This window comes from Pyrus communis, chromosome 1, assembly GCF_963583255.1.
Source record: "Pyrus communis chromosome 1, drPyrComm1.1, whole genome shotgun sequence".
Taxonomy (NCBI): domain Eukaryota; kingdom Viridiplantae; phylum Streptophyta; class Magnoliopsida; order Rosales; family Rosaceae; genus Pyrus; species Pyrus communis.
The window spans coordinates 16,033,397-16,056,626 of NC_084803.1; the positions used below are offsets into that span (position 1 = coordinate 16,033,397).

The 23,230-nt window shown below is 37.7% G+C and overlaps 5 protein-coding genes across 5 annotated transcripts; 2 read left to right on the top strand and 3 right to left on the bottom strand.

The window, feature by feature from the left end:
- The first annotated feature begins 957 nt into the window (after positions 1-957).
- Positions 958-2,514, top strand: LOC137735232 (V-type proton ATPase 16 kDa proteolipid subunit-like). Its single transcript, XM_068474644.1, has 3 exons — positions 958-1,138; positions 1,238-1,523; positions 2,064-2,514. The coding sequence occupies exons 1-3, from the start codon at positions 1,057-1,059 to the stop codon at positions 2,194-2,196; spliced, it is 501 nt and encodes a 166-aa protein (XP_068330745.1). The 5' UTR covers positions 958-1,056; the 3' UTR covers positions 2,197-2,514.
- Positions 2,515-3,305: 791 nt separating this feature from the next.
- LOC137712340 (AAA-ATPase At3g50940-like) lies at positions 3,306-4,455 on the top strand. Its single transcript, XM_068451456.1, has 2 exons — positions 3,306-3,698; positions 4,309-4,455. Exons 1-2 carry the CDS (start codon positions 3,306-3,308, stop codon positions 4,453-4,455), a joined length of 540 nt encoding a protein of 179 aa, XP_068307557.1.
- A 3,485-nt stretch (positions 4,456-7,940) lies between these two features.
- Positions 7,941-13,212, bottom strand: LOC137710856 (kinesin-like protein KIN-7E). Its single transcript, XM_068450004.1, has 13 exons — positions 12,762-13,212; positions 12,306-12,395; positions 12,086-12,186; positions 11,873-11,986; positions 11,718-11,799; positions 11,563-11,630; positions 11,394-11,459; positions 11,171-11,295; positions 10,649-10,985; positions 10,064-10,162; positions 9,078-9,974; positions 8,665-8,984; positions 7,941-8,542 (listed from the first exon to the last, which is right to left on the bottom strand). Exons 1-13 carry the CDS (start codon positions 12,970-12,972, stop codon positions 8,215-8,217), a joined length of 2,838 nt encoding a protein of 945 aa, XP_068306105.1. The 5' UTR covers positions 12,973-13,212; the 3' UTR covers positions 7,941-8,214.
- Positions 13,213-18,230: 5,018 nt separating this feature from the next.
- Positions 18,231-19,162, bottom strand: LOC137712430 (uncharacterized). The gene is made up of 3 exons (XM_068451524.1): positions 19,094-19,162; positions 18,775-19,000; positions 18,231-18,376 (listed from the first exon to the last, which is right to left on the bottom strand). Exons 1-3 carry the CDS (start codon positions 19,160-19,162, stop codon positions 18,231-18,233), a joined length of 441 nt encoding a protein of 146 aa, XP_068307625.1.
- Positions 19,163-19,889: 727 nt separating this feature from the next.
- On the bottom strand, positions 19,890-20,755 carry LOC137712516 (uncharacterized). Its single transcript, XM_068451621.1, is given in 3 exon segments — positions 19,890-20,069; positions 20,377-20,442; positions 20,630-20,755. Coding segments are annotated over 3 exon segments (372 nt in total).
- Positions 20,756-23,230: the final 2,475 nt, after the last annotated feature.

Genomic DNA, 23,230 nt, shown 5'->3' on the forward strand with positions numbered 1-23,230 from the left:
CCTCAAGTTTGCCGCTAATTGTATATTTAGGACTCATTTGGTAATATCGACTTGAATTAGATAACTTCCTAGTAATTATAGAATGAAGAAATAGGTTTATGTCCCCCCTGACTAGGTGTAACCTTATTTTTTCGTTATCAATAAAATTTCCCTTGTACAGTCGAGGTTTCCCAAAAAAAAAAAAAAAAAACAAAAAAAAAAAATATAGGTGTCATATTGCATATTTTGTACAAGTTGCTTACAAAACAAAAATTAGTAATAATGAACAGATATCTCTTCTAATCCTACATTTTTTGTTGGAAATGGTAAGAATACATTTTCTTCATAACTAATCTATTTGTTACCTTTATTTGGATAAAATATACAAGTTAACATCCCTTTAATCATTCAACATCTTTTAAACTTAGCAATTATTTAATTTCAACTGGCATGCCCTGGACCCAAGGTTGGTGAAAAAAAAAAATCCGAATCCAGAACATGAGCTAAAGTAAAAAAAAACAAAAAAAAAAAAAAAACAAAAACAAAAACAAAAAAAAACTGAAACGGATGAAAAATAAATTCATCCTATAAAAAGAAACTCAAGAATTCTTTACAAGGCTACAAAGAAAATAAAAAAAATAAAAAAAAAAACCTTCTAGCCTCACATCTAATTCAATTTCGTCCCACTTACTCTCTTGACTGTCTGGTTCGAAAACCTGCATAACAATATAAGGGTAACCTTTAACAGCTCGGTAGGGGTAATCCCATAGAAAGTCTTGATTGACCTGTATTTTATGGGCTATAAAAGGCAATATGGCTCAGTCCACAGACGACTCAGAAATTTTACAAGAGCCCATTAAAAACCCAATGACCACGTTCTCCATTTTGTCGGGTTGACCCAACCCAATCCATAGTGGGCCCCACTGAAACTTCAGAGCAAGTGGCACCACACCGTCGCACTTTACAAGCGACAAAAGTCGCGTGTGTGAATCCAAATCTCTGTGTCTCCATTCTCCGCGATCAGAATTTCCCAAATCTGAGAAACTTCACCCATTCGCTAATCGGAACACCCAAAAGATGGCGTCATCCACCTTCAGCGGCGACGAAACGGCACCGTTCTTCGGCTTTCTTGGCGCGGCGGCCGCCCTCGTCTTTTCCTGTAAGTTAAAAATCTCCAACTTTCCCTCCAAATCTAACTCCGATATCGTTTCGTTTCTGCTTAAAATTGATGATTGAGAGGAGATTTTGGTCAATTTAGGCATGGGAGCGGCGTACGGGACGGCGAAGAGTGGCGTGGGAGTGGCGTCGATGGGGGTGATGAGGCCGGAGCTGGTGATGAAGTCGATTGTTCCGGTTGTTATGGCGGGAGTGTTGGGTATCTACGGTTTGATCATTGCTGTGATTATCAGCACTGGGATTAACCCAAAGGCCAAATCTTACTACCTCTTCGATGGGTACGCCCACCTCTCCTCCGGTCTCGCTTGTGGACTCGCCGGACTTTCCGCCGGAATGGCCATCGGCATCGTCGGCGATGCCGGTGTTAGGTAAATCCGCTTCCCTCTGTTTCAGCTGCTTTGTTCGAGTATGTTTTTGTGCGACCAAAGTTTTGATCTTTTGTGGATTTGGCAATAATTGTCGGTTTTGTTGTTATGCGTTTGGATTGAGAGGATTTTAGACTGCCAGAAATTCAAAATTCTAGCCAAAAAAATGCAAATTACTCTCCTCTATTTACTGATAAAATTACTGGAAAATAGATGTTGGGTATGAGAGTTTTTCAATGGCTCTTATAGACGAAAGACTACATTTTTACCTTGTTAGAGTAATAAAATCACATCCAACGTCTTTTCTGTTTCGGCTGTCATGTATGCAGTTCCACGAATTTTCGAATGGATGTTCACTGAACTGTTCGTTTGATTCATGCCTTCTGCTGCCATGCTTTTTGGTTTTGACTACCTGCAAGCAGTTCATTTGGATTGCTCCTCGCTTTCTTCTTGTTTAATTGGTCTATTTTCTTTTCTTCGACAGAGGGTCGAGTTGATCTAGTTGCTTGAGAATGTTTCTAATGCAATTTGTTTCTTCTGCAGGGCAAACGCACAACAGCCCAAGCTTTTTGTTGGGATGATTCTCATTCTCATCTTTGCTGAAGCTTTGGCTTTGTACGGTCTTATTGTCGGTATCATCCTTTCATCCCGATCTGGACAGTCCAGAGCAGATTAGAGATACCATTTCTGTCGGCTTCCAATGTGAATGTTGTGGTTACTCACAGGTTTGTGATGCTCATTCACAGCGTGCAGTGTCGAGTCGAGTGATTCGTCTTGCATAGGTGGGAAGAAAGATCCTTTTTCCGATCGTAGAATTCCGAGTGAATTGTCTCTGAATAAAGCTTTTAATTAGCTACTTCTTCTTCTTCTACCTTTTTTCTTTCTTTTACATATTAGTTTGGTATCATGTAGAAATCGTCATTGTGGAATTGTCCACAGAACGTCGTTTACGTGTCTGATCATCACATTCAATGGTATTACTATCATTTGATTATTTGTACTAGGAAATGCATAATACTTGAATAACCTTTAGTGGGTTGAATTGTTGGTTGTAAGGGGGAGGGGATGGTTGAATCCACACCAAGGTGCATAGGCATGATTGCTTTCCGTCATTGCAGTCAAGCACCATCTGCTTATTTAGAAACATAATCTAACTTATCCTATAAGTCCTCGGTCACCTTGATTTTTCTCAGCGTTTTCAGCCAAATTTTCTTATCGCTCCAATTACGTAAGTTACTCTCCGCAATTTTATGTATGTAGTGCCCAAATTCCAAATTTGTGATATAGTGGAAACTTAAGGAGTGAATAAGAACCCTAATCTATCAAAGTTGGAGATAAACACCAAGATGTTTCCTCCTAACAAATTCAAAGATTATCTCCACACCAGCCTCCTTGTTCTCAACTATGCCTCCTTTGCAGCATTTATCATGCTGGTCCGTTCCGTGATCAATGAACCAAGGTCAGTCCCACCACTAAATGCCTTGGAACTCAGCAAAAACCCTCGGCAAAAGAAGGCCAGCCCTTCTATTGACAAAACAAGAGATCATAGACACCTTCGGTGGCGTTAGACTAAATGGCGTTTCGTCTGCACTGAACCGCAGTCCTGGGCGACCGCAAACTGTATGCTCCTTTTGTTGAAAAGCGTTACTTTGAGCTAGGATTCCACAAGAAACACGGTGGAAAAGTGGGCGACTCTTACGTACACCATCTTACCACTCTGATATGAATGGAAACTGGGGAGCATGGACGAATCTTGAGCACCCAGCTACGTTTGAGACAATAGCGATGGAACCGGGGCTTATGAGAATGATTGTTGAGGAGCTGGATAGGATTGTGAGGAGGGAGTTTTACAAGGTGGTCAAGGCTTGGAAAAGAGGCTACTTGTTGTATGGTCCTCCCGGCACTGGAAAATCTAGCTTGATCGTGGCCACAGCGAATTATCTCAAGTTTGATGTGTATGATTTGGAGCTTTCTAGTATGCACATGGACCTTGAATTGAAGAATATCTTGTTGTCTACTGAACATCGTTCGATTTTGGTGGTTGAGGATATTGATTGCAGCATTGATATGCAAAATCAAGAATCGGAGGAACAAACTGAGGAGCCTACCACCAAGCTCACACTAGGCTTGCTCAATTTCATAGATGGTCACTATATTCGTGAGCAGGTTGAATCCAGGGTGATTCAAACGACGTAAACTCATAGTCATGTCAGATAGCTGATCTGTTCACCAAGTCCTTAGCTTCTACTCAGTTTCGGCCTCTACTTTCCAAGTTTGAATCAATCAATCTCGTTGATCCAGCTTGAGCAGGAGTATTTGAAGATTCTGTATGGTTGTAGCTGCCACCTTACCTAGTTGTTTTTAGGGTTATGATTACCACCTTACCGAACCTTACCGAAAGCTTGTAATAGTTGTCTTTTTCCTTTCAATCATCTCATAGGGTTGTTAAGTATGGCCTAAAGCGTGGAGAGGGTTGCGTAGTTGATTGTTCTCTCCTACTTTTCTCCATCTAAATATCCTTGTTTCCTTGTAATATTTCCTTACAACATCAATATACAACTTTTCATCAAAATCCACATTGGTTCTGTGACTCGTTCCAACCCTGACGCATGGGGTGGATCGATGAATCTTGAACACCCGGCTACATTTGATACAATGGCGATGGACCCGAGCACAAGAGAGTGATTGTAGAGGATTTGGAGAGGTTTGTGAGGAGGCGGGAGTTTTATATGAAGGTGGGGAAGGCTTGGAAAAAAGGCTACTTATGGTCCTCCTGGGGTTAATCAAGGGCATAGAGGTCACCTGGGCAGGGGTTGCAGAGGAGCTCATGAAGAGGGATGATGCTGATGTTGCCCTTGGAGGACTTGTCAATTTCCTTAAATGCAAGAGCGTCGAGAATGAAGAAGGAGAGAAGGCGAAAAAGACTAATGTGTAGAAAAAGAGTATATGGCTGAATGTATATTTCATTAATACGTGAATAAGTATATAGACAATTACATTCCTTGATTAGCAAGGACTCCTCCTACAAGTTAGGAGTACAATCATAATTTAAGTCTAACTGCTGCCTATTTGTCTAACACTCCCCCTCAAGTTGGAGAGTAAACGTTAAGAAGTCCCAACTTGTGTAACATAGTCGAAAACTTCTCCTTTCCAAGAGGCTTTGTAAACAAGTCTGCCAACTAGTGTGCCGTACCAACATACTTGGTGGTTATAGTGCCATCAACAATCTTATCACGTATAAAATGACAATCCATCTCAATGTGGCGAGTACGCTCATGAAAAACATGATTGGCAACTATATGCAAGGCCGCTTGATTATTACAGAATAAAACAGACGGACCAATTAAGGGAATGTTCAAATCCTTCAATAGAAAACGCATCCAAATTACCTCACAACAAGCACATAGCTCTATATTCCACTTCAGCAGAAGAAAGTGAAATAGTTTTCTATCTCTTTGTCTGCCATGAAATCAAAGAATTTCCCAAGAAAACACAGTAGCCAGTAGTCGAGCGGCGAGTAATAGGATAACCTGCCCAATCAGAATCACAAAAGCAATTAACCTGATTTGATTGTCAGAACGGGATAATAAGCCTTGACCCGAAGTAGACTTCAAATAACGAACAACTCGAAGTACAACATCCATATGAGGAGCATGTGGCTCATGCATGAAACGACTTAGAACATGTACAGGATAGGTGATATCTGACCAGATTATTGTGAGATAAATTAACCATTCTACTAGATGCCGATACTTTTCAAGATCATTGAGAAGTCCCCCTTTGTCAAATAATTTTGTATCGTCCATAGGAAATGCGATGGGTCGTGCTCCCAAGAAGCCATAATCCTTGAGAATCTCTAATGCATATTTACGTTGAGAAATATAAATGCCACATTTGGATCGAGAAACCTCAATACCCAGAAAATACTTTAAATCACCAAGATCCTTAATCCGAAAATGATCACGGAGAAAGAGTTTCAGAGAATCAATTGCACCCACGTTATTGCCTATTATCACAATATCATCCACGTAAATGAGCAAGGCTATAAAAGAAGTACCTAACTTTTTCGTAAACAATGAATAGTCAGCTTTGGATTATTGAAACCCAGCGGAAAGAATGGCAATAGTGAACTTGGCAAACTATTGGCGAGAAGCCTGCTTGAGACCATAAAGGGACTTGTGGAGGCGACACACAAGATTCTCCCCCTGTCGCCAAAGACCAAGAGGAGGAGACATAGATTTCCTCATTCAAATCACCATTCAAGAAAGCATTATGGACATCGAGTTGGTGGAGAGACCAAGACTGACTAGTAGCAAGTGCAAGAAGATAGCGCACAATGATCATCTTAGTAGTAGGGGAAAATGTATCATGATAATCGATACCTTCGGCCTGTGTAAAACCCTTGGCAACCAAACGGGCTTTGTAACGCTCAATGGAACCATCTGAATTATGCTTAAGTTTGTTCACCTATTTACAATCAAGAGGAAGTTTGTCGGGGGCCAAGGTAGTCATGGTCCAAGTACGGTTGGCATGTAAAGCATCAAGTTCCTCGGTCATAGCATGACGCTAGTTAGGATCCCTAGCAGCTTCTGCAAAAGAAGATAGTTCTACACCCCGATTCACGGAGTAGATATATGAAAGATGATTGGGAGATAAACGATGGTAAGAAATATAATTATAGAGGGGATACCGCGTACCTTTGACAGAACCTAATGGCGAAGTCGAGGTTGGGTGTGGGGGCAAAATCACCTACGAGCAAACATAGTCTTTTTAAATAAGGTGGGGGTGCATGGAAACGGGAAGACACACGGGTGGGTTGTGACGGGGCAGCAGAGGGCACGGGGGGCAAGGTGTCAGGAGGTGGTAGAGTAGCAGATGGGGCCGTGGGTGGGGAAATGGAAGCATGTGGTTCGGTGGATGTAGATGTGGGTATAGGGGAGTCATGAAGAGGTGGGGTAATGGGGAATAAAGCCGCAGGCGGTGGTGTAGGGCCTTTGGGGGGTGGGAAAGGGACGTCCAGAGATGGGGGAATGGGAAGTGAGACGGTAGTGGGTTGAGAAACCGTGACAGGGGTAGTCGTAGGTGAAGCAAAAGGAAGCAAGTCCTCATGAAAAATAACATCCCGACTAGTGACGGTGCGATGTGTGTCAATGTCATATAGTTTATAAGCCTTTTGGCCATTAGGGTAACCAATGAAGGTGCAACGTTTATTCCACTTTAGCTGATTGGTCTATCATCCACATACGGTGGTGGCTGATTGGTCTGATCATTGTTCTATCACGCACATTGTTGTTTTCTGGTAGATCCAGATCAGGGCCCAGGGCCGTCGGCGTATCTGTTTGCCACAATACCCCTTGGCCCTTGTGTTTTACGTGCTTCCAGTATAAATAGTAGGAAGAAGAAGTGCCATCAAACATAAGGTAGCATCTTAATTATTTTTAGAAGGACAGATATAAACCAGAGAGTGGAAATGAAAGGCAATCATGCCATAAATAAAAGTGAGCAGAATAAGCACGGTTCACACACTGGTGTGATCTTTTTAGACTTGAGTGTATCACTCCAAAACTCTTTATCATTAACTAATAAAATATATGATAGTCCATCATCTCGTTTTACTCCTGCTCTATCTATATTATGATTGAGAAATCCTAAGAAGACTTACTAAAAAATAGAATTTTTTATGATCGTTCAACCACCTTATAATTAAGTAGGCTCAATTGCTACGAGTACTCTAGTTGCTAATCTCTTATGACTACTTTGGTAGGCTCAAATGCTTAGGGTACTCTCTTAAAAGTAGGATTTTTCATGAACTCTCTGTCACCTCATATTTTTGGCACAATATTTTATAATGTTGGTACATGAATTGACGTTAAACTGTGAGGTGATAAAGAGTTCATGTAGAGTTCCACTTTTAAGAAAGTTCTCGTAGCATTTCTGGTGGTTAGATTATCTAGATTCCATTTTAGGGCGTAGGGTTAGGTTCGATGTAGCAAGAATCTTGTGTTCTTGAAAGGTTATGTGAGCACGCAAAAGGGAGTTCAGGTAAAATCATTAGGCTAAGAGCATTCCAATCGAGAGAAGCAATTTGAGATGTAAAAGTCGTATTCACGTTTCCGAAAATTTTCATTTTCTTTGAATAAGACTTGAGTCATACACAAGAACAGAAATACTCCAATGCGTGACAAATCTTGTCGCAACGTTGTAGGATGTGAGTGTTCTGTTGACCAGTTGTATCTGGTGTTGGAGAAAACACCTAGATAAAAGCAGGTTCCTTCTTTTCTTTTGTTATACAAAATGAGAGAGACCTAGAAAGAGAGCCGAGAAAGGTATAATTAGAAGAGGAAGAATTAGTAGTATCTGAGAACGGTAAAAACTGCAGCTTGGTGTTCATAATTCATGAAATGTTCAACAGTTGAACCATAAAAGAAAAAACACGTATATAACACTCTCATATAGTTACATCTCTCCACTTTGGTTATCAGTAAGATATTTTTCTGTACAATAAACTAGGGAAGCCTTATCCACCATTTCTAGCCTGACCAAATTTAAAGTCAATTACAATCAGAAAGCAGATAAAAAAAATATACAATCAGAAGAGAGAATATCAAATGGGATTTTGTCGCGGAATCATAATCTACACATGAATGGAATTGGACCTGATGAAACTTCTATACTGGGTGATCATCACGCAAGCTTACACAAGAGACTTGAAACTTTCTGACCAAAAGTGAGATTTCCGCTTGGCGATAGTATCTCGCGGTGCAAATCTGAGTCCAAACATCTCCTTGAATGCTTGCTCGGGCTCTACTGAACCTACCAACTTTGCAACAATTGTGGCACTATCCATGATATGGTCCAGGTTTTGTGTTTTACTCCACAGGAGGTTTGCCAATTGCAACCGCCTATGCTTGGAATGTAGACTGATACCCCACTTTAGATAGAGGTTATTTCTTTCATCCTCAGAGAGTCGCCTTCGCATTTGCTTGCTCAGCAAGTCTCTCTCACTGGTCAAAGCCTTCATGCTATTTACAGAATAACACATGTTTAAGTAAATCAAAGCAGGCAATATGTAACAAAGTAAAAACATATCGCCAGTATCTGCAACCTTCTATTCTACATCGGTGATAAATGATAGTGAACATACCTCGAAGCGGGTGTCAGAGTTTGGCCATCTTCGAAAGTCTGATTTCCACGCGAAAATGTGTCTTTGAGGAAGGACAATCTCCTGAGCTCAACCTCCATGTAAATAGAATCACTTGGGTCACCTTTAAATAGGAGGAAGAAGTAAGTCCTGTGAACCAATGACACGTTGCAGGCATCCCAAAGTTCAATGATCTCTCTTTGCAGCTTGTTGAATTCTGAAGTCCACCTTGAAGGGTTTTCGTCATCAATGGGCATTGGGTCCAAGCCAACATCTTTTACATCCCTTGGAGATGGTATGGGCATTGAGTCCATCTCCGGTACCTGCAACACGAGATAATCCATGTTAGAACCTTTATTAATCAGATTGCCTACAATTTCTCTTCTTTGTGAAGCAATAAAATCAAAATCACTCACCATAGAATCAGCAAGTTGGGTATTGCATTGGCTTTCAGTTATCTTATCATCAGCTGTGGATTTTGTATCCTGTGCTTTACTGTCACCAATAGCAGCACTTCTTGCAGTTCGTGATAGACTTTCAGTCTCAGCACCATAGTTCAATGAAGGAAGTTTCTTTTGGAAACCCTCGGGTCTTCCTATAAAACTTTTCTCAAACTCAGTAGCCGGTGTGCTCTCATTCTTCTTCACCAACTCAAACCACCATGGCGACGAATTAGTCATAAGCCTTGCTTTGCAACTTCTACTCCTCCTTAACATCAAAACCGAGGGGACAAACATTTCTTTCTCGGGAAGCCATTGAGGTGTCCTTTCAGAAGATGGAACTACAAAACCTTTTTGTTTAGGTAGGGGTGACTCCAATTCCTGATTTGTGCCATCTCCATTTCCGACCGTTGTCAGTCCTGAGGTAGCTGTGTTTGCTACAGGAGACGACATATTTGAGTTTTGGTATCTGCTAGCACTTGAATCCGATATATTTGATGCTGTGTATCTGTTTGTGCCAGACTCTTCCATTTCAATACAGCGAACTTCCTTGCAGAGATCCTCCGAATTTCCATCAGACTGTTCCTTGCTCTCCTCTTGAAGCGGAATACCGTCAGCAAAATTAGGAATGCCATCTGATAACCGCCGGGAGGAATCAGTGTGCATGAAATTTTCTTCCAAGTCGCGAAGTTGGAACATTGTCTCCTCTGAACTTGTCCTACTGTCCCCATCAGAATACTGAGAGGTGCCAAAAGATCTCACACTGTTGGCTTGTCTGCGAGAGATGGCCAGAACAGGCGCCCCTGCCTTTTGCATTTCAAAGTCCCATGAATTTCGCACACGTAGTTTGGGGTAATAACGTTCCAGATCCTCCTACGATCATATGAAAAGAAATTGAACTTAGAACAGACAGAGCACATTGCAGTGAAACAAAATTCCTCAGTTTATTTTAGTACACATACTTCTGATGGTTTATCATCTCCAAGCACTTGCACCAGATCCTTAACCTGAGATTGAGCAAGGTCTCGTTGCTGAGTTAGCTCCGATACATCTTTCTTGAGCTTCATAATTGAATAAACAAAACCAAAAAGTTTAGACAAGAAGAAGGAACCTGAATCATGAATAGGGAAAAATGTACTATGCCTCTTAATATGAGAACCATGGAACAAAGGACAACCAAATTGCTATGGTTTCTAACAAGGTGAGCGCAAGTGAAGATGTTCAGAGATTTCCACTTGAGAGGACCCGAGAATCATGATACATAATTACAACTAACTAACATCGACAAACATGCTTGATCAAATTGTGGAAAGAACACTTCAGAAAATATTTGTAGGTAATTGCGTATTAAAGAGTCAAATTTCACCTCGGCTTTCCATAGTTGGAATTTATTTTTTTGTAACGTCGCTTTTAAATTCTTTCGTGAATCCGTGATCTTTTAAGAGGTCAGCATAGCTTATGTGTTTCTTTGCCCGGTTTTAGATATTTTGGGGATAGGTCGGAAATGCATTTTTGAGGACCCGACAGATAATAATAGAAGCCGTTACCTTTTCAATCTGAAGGTCCTTTTCTCTCAGTAATGTTGAAGAATCAGCTGAAACAATTCTGTGTCCTGAACCTCTCAGCTCATTCTCTAGTCTAGTCAATTCTTTCTGCAAATGCTTCACCAATGCTTTATCTGACATGACCACGTTAACCTGTGCGCTTGTTGTCACTTCTTTAGCACAGCTCGCAAATAAGAGGGTATTTCTTGATTGCTCAACATGGCTATGTGCAGGACTCATGGTACAGATGATGGCAGTTCTAGCATTTCCTCCCAACGAGGACTGCAGTATGCGGGTTAGCTTTGAATCTCTGTAAGGAACATGCCCACTTCTTCCCTTGCTGCGTTAAACCACAGTATTGAACAATTTATTAAAAATTCTTATTATGCTAGAACTTTATTTTACATGAACTTATACAAAGAATCAATAGAAATACTAAGACTCGACATTTCAATTGCACAAAGTAGAATAGGTTTTTGCAAAGACCATAACTGAGAAAATGAAAAACAAGCTATGCAAGCTGACCTGAGCTTACGGATAACAGTGCCCAGAGTTAGTAAACTGCGATTTATGTGGCAACCCTCTTTCAACCTTGTTCCAGCTGATAACGTCTGGGATGCACGTTCACTTCCAGCAAGATCGACAAAGTTCTGTACAATAAAGAATTGTATCATTCTGTTGTTATCTTTTATTTCTTTAGTTGTGATTATTTGTTCATTTTTCCCTTTAAAAACTTAATAGTACCTACCACAACAGCTGTAAGAGAGCTTGATTTGTCGTAGCCAAGAAACTCACGTGCTGAACTTTCAATTACCTGATAAAACCACAACATATTAGACTCTTGAGGTAATTTAACATAATTATTAAGCAAACAAGTATTTCTTAGCCAAAGAAAAAATAATGTGACATTGTCATACCAATCTGAGAATCTGATGAGATCTGGAGCTTGCTTCATTTAGGGCTGTTTCCCCTATCTGTCTTTGAGCTGCAAAAATGTATCAAGACATTGTTTGAATTTTCAATCAGACATATGTTGGAAACTTGGAAGACATACTACTTAAGGCATCCTTACCTTCGCAGATACATAGAAGTTCTTTGAAATGGTTCCAGTCCGTTAGAGTTTCCTCGGTGAGTTTCTCAACAATTGTACCTCTCTATTAAAAGGCTAACAATTAGTACAGAAACTTACATATAGGAGTTTTTAAGCGTATCAAAAGCGATATTTACCTCTGGATCATCTAGAAGTCTAAGCGGAGTGGTATCTGCACTAAGGAGGTCCTTAACAGATTCGTTGTAGATCTCCATGGCAGAGAACTTCAAATTGAATTCTCTCTCCGTGTGCTACATATGATTCAGATTATTTCATCAAATATGGAAGGACATTAATGAAATGCAGAAACAAAAGAATGAAAGATTATTAATAAGTATTCTATAAATTACCTTCTCTATGTAGTCATATATGTCGGCAACAGCGTAATCAGTAATGCCACTCATGGTATACGTCTTTCCACTGCTTGTTTGTCCATATGCAAAGATACTTGCTGAAAGGAGATTACCACAAAATAAAATGTTTAGGTATTATTCCGAATTTTCAGTTAAAAAAACTGTGAACTAAATAAGAATAATGACAAAGAAGGGAAAGTAAAATATCTTGACTTACAGTTTATACCGCTGACAACTGAAATAGCAACTCTCTTGGCTCCTTCTTCGTACACCCGCCTTGTTGAGCAGTCAGTCCCAAATACTCTGTCTGGTACCATGAAAGGAAAAAAAAAAAATACAGATTTGAAGAGTGAGAATATTTAGATCTAAATCCAAGTGATGTGACACAACTGTAACAACATAGGCTCTGCAAAATGCTTTACCAACAAATTCCCGAAGGTATGTAGATGAAACAGAAATCTTGACAGAGTCATTAGTATTAATATGACAAAATTTACGGAAAATGATCTCAGAATATGGAGGCGCAAGAGAAAAAAAGACGATTGAAATCACAAACATTTCTGAATCTCCTACTGATGGAAACTAATTCTTCACAAACCGCTATGATGGCCAAAAATGGGAATGCATAACCAAAGAAAATCTAATTTTGTAAATCTGCAATGTAAGCACTTACCAAATGAATAGGCAGTTGGGTACATGGAGCGTTCGGAAACTGAAAGATTGTTCCTGTATATGATAGTGGTGTCATTAATGCATTCCCAATCCGACACATCATTTCTAGCAGTCTCCTTCTCAACCAGAGGCCGCAGCCGGACTGAAACAAGTATTCTCTCCCTGTGGCCAGCCGGCTCTTGCATTGGTTCCTCGCCACCAATGGCCACCATCTTTCACTCTTACCCTATCTTCGTCCAAAACCCACCTCCAAGAAAGATCGACAACAACACTATATGCCGAATATCCAACACATTCCTCTAAAAACCATCAACCATTGACCCTTCTATTCAGATCCCAACAACATTCCTTTCAATTCAACAAAATGCTTTATGTTCCCAAATGCTCAATAAAGCAAATGTGCTGCTGGGCTTCCACAGAACACAAGGGCCACCCGAGCTATACACGGACAATCATAATCTGCAATCAACAGACCAACCATTTGTCAGCGTCGATTCACCGGCATTTTGTTCGGCGTTTTGTGTCGACCATGATACAAAATCTCTTCAAAAATCCAATTTATATTCAGAAATGTGAAAGACAAACACATACCCAACACACAAACAAAAAGTGGCCTCTCTATTATAATGGAAAGCTTGGATTTTTTTAACACGGTAGCCGAACCCAGGCTGTCATAAGTGCTTATTCTAATCCAAACCCGTTTCTGATTAAAAGAGTGTTTTTTCCAAGAATCAAAGAAAAAAAACCAGAGAAAGAAAAACAGAAACTTTTATTATTTATTTTTTAATCCTTGGGGAATTCAATCTCTTTCAAGGAATGTTTGTGACCTCCAGAAGTTTAGAGAGAGAGAGAGAGTTAATGGTGGTGGTGTGAAGTGTGAGGTTTTTTCTGAGGAAACTCATGGTTTTTGGATGCTTCCATCTTTCTAAATTTGGTTTTGTACAGCGAATTCCAAACCCACATTTCCCAAAAATAGAACATTTGAAATTCAAAAACTCATATCCAATAAAAATCACTAATTTTCTCAGTAATTGCCACACAATGCCAACAAATTCGACCCAAAAATCAGACAATTTCTGGATTATCCTAAAAACCCAAATTTAGAAATTGCCCAAAACAAGGTAACTCAGAACGCTGTCACTACACATAGTCACCAGAAATCGAAAAAAAAAAAAATCAACTAAATTACAGTCAAAACACACTAAACATTACCAAACATAGAAATCGATCCGCATTCCGAAAACTTGGAAGCAAAACATGTTAAAATTTTCTTACCTTCTGCAATCTGAGACCACCATTGTTGAAAGCTTGAAGCTTCAAAGCGATCACCACACAGAGTCACTAGAAATTAAAAAAATTAAATTAAATTACAGTGAAAAAAAATACACTCATCATTACGAAACATAGAAATCGATCTGCATTCTGAAAACCCAGAAGCAAAACATGTTAAAATTCTCTTACCTTCTGCAATCTAAGACCGCCATTGTTGAAAGCTTGAAGCTTCAAAGAAAACATTTTTTCTGTAATTTTTTGTGAAGAAAAATGTGTGAGTGGTTATGACGTCGACTTCTGTGATATTTGCTAGTTGCTTTCGGAGCTGCTGCGAGAAGTCATTTATGGCCTTTGAATAAAACTACCGCGCTAACGCAGAAACAAGTAGTTAGACGGGAGGGAGGAAGGTGTTGAAATGACTGATTTGCCCATGACATTGCACCTAATTTGCGTGGTAACCACTGCTAAAAGAGAATAGCATTGAATAGTGGTCGTGGTAACAAATTGTTCTCTACCACAGTAGTGAAAACAAGTGTTACTCTTTAATCATAGCGTGATTTTGAATCTCGTCAACTTCTTAATCTAATAAATCTACCGTTTGACAAAAATAAAAAAATAATAATAGTCGTTGTAAATTCGGTGGAGCACGTGAGAAGTTATGCTTTTTCTGTTCTAACTTTCGAAAGTAAACTCCCGAAAGGCTTTCCACCCCCGTGTTAGAATTCTCCTAAAATAAATAGAGAGAAATAAAATTTACAATCCCTAGCGGCAATAAACCGAGGATCGGAATCTAAATAAGAATAACATTATATAAAGTAAAATTTAGAGAATTGAAATCAAATTCGAAACTTCAAGTATAAAGATAAATATTATTAATAAATTACTCTTTAAACATTGTTTACAGTCGCTCTTACAAAATAAAATTCTAAATCCGTCCCTAAATATCTAAAAATGGACGGTAATATTTCATTAGTAAATGATAACTACTAACACTAATGCTTGACGATTTTTTTTTTTTTTTTTTTTTTTTTGTATTTTCTTATCATCCTATTATGCCCACCCACATGTTCTTTCCACTATATTATTAATATTTTAAAAGATCATAATCCTTTTTTTATTGAAAGAGATCATAATCCTCAAACTAATAGTATAAAGAACCTTAATCCTTAACTATAAAGTTTCTTCCACCGTAATACATCAATTAAAGTTCTTAATTAATAATAAATAAATAAAACAGGTTGAACTTAACCAAAATATGAGTAGTAATAGTTCATTCTTCACAAAGTAGAAGTCAAGTAATGAACGTCTAGGGTTTTAATAAATTCCTTACAGTATATTGATTCTGAACGTCTAAAGTTAATAAGTGGTGAATTGTATAGCTATGTTTGGATGAGGAAAATAAACTAAAATTCGAATAAAAGTCAGAAGTATAAACTGACATGCACTAATTTCTTTGTTTAGATTCATAAACATAAAATTTAGAATTTTCGTGTGAAAAAAAAATATATATAAAAAAAATAAAAAAGACAAAAAACTAAACCATGATTGATCACCATCACCACTCACTATCATCACCATTGTCACCACCCACCACCATCATCACCACAACCATAATAACCGCAACGCTGCCGCCACCATCACCGCCACCACCACCACCACCATCACCACCACTATCATCACTACTATCACCACTACCATTTAGATATATATATATATATATATATATTAATGACTCTATATACACATTCGATTCCGTATTTTAAATTTTATTATTTTTTCAGGTTATTCAAATAAAACTGAAAAAAATATTAGAAGATAAAACTCCATCTTTCAATTATTGTCATTTTGAAATTTGTTAGTAATTTTAAATTTATTCATCCAAACGCGCACAGTGTTAATGTCACATCCCAGCCCAGGGCGGACCACTTCCCGGGCCCGACTCCACCACCGTAGCACGATATTGTCCGCTTTGGGCCCCGACCACGCCCTCACGGTTTTGTTTTTGGGAAATCACGAGCAACTTCCCAGTGGGTCACCCATCATGGGATTGCTCAAGCCCCCTTCTCGCTTAACTCCGGAGTTCCTAAGGAACCCGAAACCAGTGAGCTCCCAAAAGGCCTCGTGCTAGGTAGGGATAGGAATATACATTTAAGGATCACTCCCCTGGACGATGTGAGATGTCACAGTTAATGAATAGAGTTGTTCTCTTCAACGCATTCCATGTTCAAACAAATTTCCGTCTCGTTAATCTAGCTTAAAATTAAAATATCGCTTCTAATAAAACAGTAATCAAAATTAATTAAAACATTGACCCTACCATCACATGAGGAAGGTTTTGATGGAGCCCATATACATGTCTAATACATGTATAATATATACAGAAAATAAATAGTGGCATGCAGCCATGCAGGCTTTAGTTATAAAATAAAAGGTCAGATAAGGAGTTCTTTATAATATTCTCCCCAAGGGAGAGGCAAAGAAAAAGCTGCAAAACGATGAGTATGGAGACAGCTTTCTCTTTGACCAGAAAAAGATTAATAATGCATGGAGGGGAGGTTGAGACACACCATGTGAAATTGTGAAGTGGAGATAAAGAGAAGAAGAAGAAGAAGAAGAAGAAGAAGAAAGGGCCGCTTAAGATTCGTCTTTGATTAGCAGGACCCCATCTCCCTCCCATGCATCTTGCCTAAAAACTCCACCGAAAATAAATTATTAATGGAATCCAAAAAATAATATCTAAACATATATAAGAATAAGAGAGTAGTAGATATATAATGAGCATGCAGATTCATTCGACTGAAAAATGCATTTGCATGTGCAACCACCAACCATTTTTCCATTTTTTAGCTTTATATTCATTGTTGCCGACAGTGATTTTTTTTTTTTTTTTTGGGGTTATATTTCCTTTGTGATGAATTACATACCTCGAATTAATATTGAATTAAATTGCGGTCATTGGAGTTTGCTCAATGATGAATGGGCCATTAAGCAGCAGATAAGAGTAGATTAGGTTCGGAGTTCAAATCACTTTTATGTAACTAAAGAACAAAAGTAGTGATTTAAAGAGAGACGTTTATGCTATCAATGAACATGTTCTTAGAGATCAATATTATTAAATATTCAAACCCATGATTTGACTAGAATTATATAAATGATGATTAATGCCTCGTTTGGCACATCATATAAGACATCGGATAGTATTATATCATACGAAACAGGTGTTTGGTGAATTTTGTACTAAATAAACACCGGATTATTAATCCAGCCCCACCATTTTTTATACCCCTTACATCTGTTTGCTAATCCCGTCCAATACCTTGGTATTATTTACTTGGGTTCACACTAAGTGGGGTGTATTCAATTAGGATTTTGAGAGAGTTTCAGGGAATTTAAATCTATAGAATTTGAGAGAGTTTGAGAGGAAAAAAAATGAATTCCCAGAGATTTTGAGTGAATTAATTATAACTTCTAGAGAATTCACATGAATTGTAAAAGAATTCTTTACATGGGGTTAGAGAATTGCAAAGAATTTGATCAACAATTTCCTTCTCTTTACAGTGAAAAAAAAAAGGCTTGATGTATATCAGACTACAAAATTCTAGGAAATAACTACATGTTTAACCTATAAGGCTGACAGATCATTTTGATGTTTGAAGTTCCAAGCTTCGTAGCCCATGCTACCTGGAACTTGAGAAAATTCGAAGATTCATGGCTATTGTTCTATTGAATATCCGTAGTAGTATTTATCTTTGTCACAGGAACTTGTTTTCGACTAACTACTGCAGCTCCTCCATTTTTTTAATGATCTTTGGGTTCATGAGGTCTCTTGCTTCCCTTATTAGAGTGCCTTCCTGGCTAAGATGGTAAGCATCCACAATAGCCTTCATCCAGGTGTGAAGCTACACCGGCGTCCTGACAAAATATGGCAAGGATAGAAAAGGAGAGCATAGATGAGCTTTCGAAATCCGAGGATAACCATTGAACTTCTTATGATACTATAAAAAATCAGTTTCATCCTACTAATACCAAATCGCAATACCAAGTTCACATGCAATGTTTTCAACTAGCTATCAAAGTTAAATTAAACATTGGCTTCCAAAATCTTGAAAGTTAAGGCTTACAAAATAAACTAGCTATCAAAGTTTTTTAAACATAAATTGCATACTCCAATCCGTAAAAACAATTAATTCTCTATTTCTCATCTTTGAATGCTATTACTCATAGTATATGTCCTCATATTTGTAGCTATGCTAGCTCTCCATGCATTAGCAATCTGTCGTTGTTGCTCTTGAGTTTGATTACCTAGTTCATCATCATTTTCTTCAACTTCATATTCATCATCTTCTAGTTCGATTGGAAATTCATCAAAACGACACTCTTTGCGAAGAAAGTTGTGCAACCCTGCACAAGCTAACACTAACTCTGCTTGTGTTTTAATTGGAAATGGAGGTGCAGACTTGAAAATTGTGAATCGAGATTTAAATACACCAAATATCCTCTCCACTCCATTTCTCAAGGAAGCATGTCGAAGATTGAACAACTCATTCGCATTTACGGGGTCACGATCGTTACCAGCAAAATCTTAGAGATGATATCGAAAACCTTGAAAAAGAGCTAAAAATTGACGACGATTTGCAAATCCACAATCCACTAGAAAAATTTTACCCAAAATTAAAACACATAAAGTTATTATTTATGGTACGTCCTAGTATAAATAAATAAATGAATGAATGAATATGAACCTTCTAGCACTTTATGTCTATTCCTCCTTGATGCGGCATTATGTAATAGTTTGGAGTCATGAGCTGAACCCTCCCATCCGCAAAGAATATATATGAATTCCAAATCAAAGTTACAAGTAGCTAATACATTTTGTGATATTTTACCATGACGATCACGATAGCTAGCTACTTCAAGTCCCGATACCATTGCTGGTATATGTGTTCCATCAATAGCTCCAACACAATCCTAAAATAATTATAAGAGTTAATACATAGCTAAGAATATGTTCATGAAACTAGTTTAATCAGAACATGGTTAAGTTAAGTACTGATTACTAACCTTAGAATAAGGGTAAAATCTTGTACTTTCTCTTATTTTAGTTGGCACTGTGGATCCAGGTTGAACCATCAAATCTGGTGCAATTGTGTTCAAGGCCTTTAAAGCATTGTTGAAATTTTTGCTTGTTGTAAAATGTGACCGGCGAAATGTGTCTCGAGTTTGGCAATATCGATAATTTTGACCAATAGTGAGTAGAAATGTAGCAACCATTTCTTCAATACAAATAAATCTTGTACCCTTCAAATGCGTCTTTTCTGTAAGGACATCGCATAGCTTTAAGAAAACATCCGGATGCATCCTATATAGCACTCGAAATTCTTAAGGATCCTCATTCAATACCTTGTTGATATAATCGTATCCAGTTCTACTAATAGGTCGTCGAGCCAATGGACGTTCAATATGATCATCATGTATAATAACCATTAACGCATTTAGCACTTGAACTATTGCTTGTACTACCATCAATAGTAACTTAATAGCTTCATGATATTCTTCATCTTCTCTTTCCATTTCCTCTTCACACATGTTTTCAGACATTATATAAAGAATCACCTAAAAAACCAAAACTATATCCATTACAACATAATCGAGAGAAAGGTAAAGAAATAAACTACTTCTTCTATCATTTAAACCAAAGTCAATGTATTATCAAACAAATTAGATACTCCAAGATCAAATTTGAAATAACCAAACCAAAGTCAAAATGTTATCAAACAAAAGTAAATACTCCAAGATGTAAACAAATCTAAAATAACCGCATTCACTCCATATTATATTTTATCCATTCTGAGCGTTCTTATGGTGTCATTTTCAAGAACTCTTTTTTCATTCCCAATTTTTGAACCAACGCAACTGCTTTGTAACAACTAGAAGCATCCAAGTTTGGAGTCTCTTTGATAGCATCCCAAACATTGTTGTTTTTCTCTTCTTCTTTTTTCTCCTCTTCTTTTTTCTCCATTTCTTTTTTTTTTTTCCTCTATCTTTTTCTCTTTTCTCCGTTATGCTATGAATGCCTTGAATTTCAGTGGCAATTGTAGCAATCAAATCCATTCCAACAGAAACTTTTTCCATAAGAAAGATATGAGAGGTAGTCCCATTTAATTTTGGTTCAAACTTAGGTTGAGATCTTTTCCTTGGAAGTCGCTTTTGTATGGGTCGAGCAGTGGGATCCTCAAAATTTGCATCTAGGAAAGATGATGCATAGGATGGCGTTTGGCATAATGGATCAAGTTGCTCGACGTTCTCATAAAAGGGAGGAAATTCGTCTACTCTGAATGGCCTACTTTCTTCAACTCTATATGTTGTGGCATCAGTATCATCGCCCAATCCATTTCAGTTATTTCCTTTAGCTGTTCCATCACCAAAAACAGTCATCAAATCTTCATAGTCTGCAAATGTCTCTTTGCGAATACCTTGACTCTTTGGGTTAGACTAGCTAAAACAAAAACATAATAAAATTGTTAAATACAAAATGTATAAACATGAACGATCTTCATGTGTAAATAATATATTCTTTAAATAAAAAATAAAACTCACCCTAAGGAAACCTTCCCATACTTCATTACTAGCTATGAACTTCTTTGTGACAGGGTCTCAACCAAATCCAGAACTGTGTCTAAAAAGCTAGCAAATTGATTGAAATCAACCCTTCAATGTTTTCATACGGTTCTTAACATGATCTTCAGTTTTCTTACACCCAAGTTTTTCATTGAGCACGGGAACAATTTTGGCTTCTATGGTCTACTTGCTTATTATGCCATTAGCATCACACCATCCTTTGTTTACGGCCTCAACAAGTAGCTTTAACAACATGTTGTTCTCTTGCACGGACCACTACTTATAGTTTCCTTTTGTCTTTTCTTGTTGTGAATCTCTCATTTATAATCTTACTAGATGATGCATTGTAATAAAACAATGAGACATGACAATAAAAGCTAATAGGGATTACAAGTCTAAAGTAGCTTATAAACCATTCCAAGCAGACATTTACATATCAAGGTGAATTCTAAATATTAGGACAATTGTTCAGAAGAATATTTATGATACCGTAAAGAATGCCAATAAATACAAGCCCAATTACAGGCTGATCAAGAATATCTATACATGTAACATCTATACAAACTTGAGAATTCCAAACCCTAGAGGATAACAAGATAGCACATAGAGGATATATTATACATGTTATTAGCTAGTTACAATAATTACGTATTAGATAGCGAGAAAATTAATGGGATAATTATTTTAGGCGTTGAAGCTCTAAGACCATCTCCAATGATTGGGCTAAAAGCCATATATTTTAGCCCAGAAAATTTAGCTTTTAGCCTAAAAACAGCTTTTCTGCTCCAACCGTTCTAGCCTAAAATTTTAGCTCGGGATTATTAAAGAATGAACTTAGGCTTTTTTTTGTTAAATTAAATTTAAAAAAAAAATAAATATGTAGAATCGTATATTAATTTTATGAACATTTTTATCTAAAAAAATTTAAATTCCGATAAATATTGGGTGGAGTCCACTCCGATTTCTAGGCTAAATTTTGGGAGAAATTTGGCCTTGGTTTAGCATTTAGCATTTAACCCAAAATTTCCCCTTGGGTTGGATTGAGTTTGGAAGGAAATTTTAGGGGATAATTTGGCTTTTAGCCTACCATTGGAGTTGGTCTAACAACTAGCACAAGCAGCGTACGAAACTAAAAAGCATACATGAGGAGCGCTGTTTATACTTACTCCTTTTGCTAGATGAAGCAGAGTACGTGGCCCTGGCTAGTCGCTCCTGCAAATTAAATAGCATAAATGACTATAAAAAAAGACTAAAAGATTGTTTCATATTAGATTAAAGAAATCATCTTAACAGATTGACATATTATTAAAAAACATAAATGACTATGAAAAAAGACTCAAAGATTGTTTCATATTAGAAATCATCTCAACAGATTGACATATTAAACAATCGAATTCCCAGCGTAATTACTCACCACAGTAACCAGAAATAATGATGAACAAGTGATGACACGAGAAACCCCTAGATAGATAATAAACAAACAAAAATTGGGAATCATCATCCCGCACAGAACATATAAACAATGCCAACCAAATAAACCCCTAAAAAAAAAAAAACAGATTGCTGAAAGAAAAAAAAAACCCAAAAAAATAGAAACAAAACCCATAATCCTATACCACAAACAAGCACGAAAGCAATATTACACAGTCAAACAAGCACGAAAGCAATATTACACAGTGGAGAACAAGGAGACCCTAGAATCAAAGTAGACGAAGAACAACAGGACTGCCGCTACATACGGGTTACAATATTCGAAACAATGGGAAGAAGTTGCGGAGGAAGAAAGATTGTTACCTTCACAAAGAATTCGAAACGATGGGAAACCCAAATCGCACAGAGAGAGAGAGGGCATCAAAGAAGATGCTCTCTGGGGGAGAGAGTGGCACGCTCAAAATCTCTCAAAGTTTCTAGGGTTGAGGTGAGATTTGCCAAGCTCTTTGGTATTTATACATATCACCTTGAAATCCTACAAAATCCATCAAATCACAAATCCGTTCAAATTCAATTCCTTTTTCAATACACCTAAACTTTTAGAGACTTTCAAAAAGTTACGATTGAATACACCTAAATTTATAGGGAATTGTAACAAGTCTTTAAGAATCTCAATTGAATACACCAAGACTTTTATAAAGTCTTTTAAATTCCCAATTGAATACACCTGGAATCATTAATTCCCTGAAACTCTCTCAAAATCCAAATTGAATAGACCCCCTTAAAGCAAAAACACGTTCCTCCAACCATCTCACTATCTGCTTCGGCACATCGAGAACTTTTTCTCAACTAAGGCATTCGTTCTCTCCCTCTTTCTCCCTCCCCACCTCCGATTAGCATCAAACAGATTTTGAACGGAAAACCAGAGGTGGCAGATCGAATCCAAGTTACGTTGTTCCTATTGTGGAGAGACATTATCTGGGTTTTTGGCTTAATTGTTATTTGATTTTGATGATGTTCGGTGATTAAACTCAAAACTGGAAAAGATTTCATCTGGGTTTTTGGTTTCAATGGATTAAAAACTCAAAACTAGGTTTTTTTTTTTTTAATTTCATCTAGGTTTTTGGTTGCACCGATTCCCTATAAAGC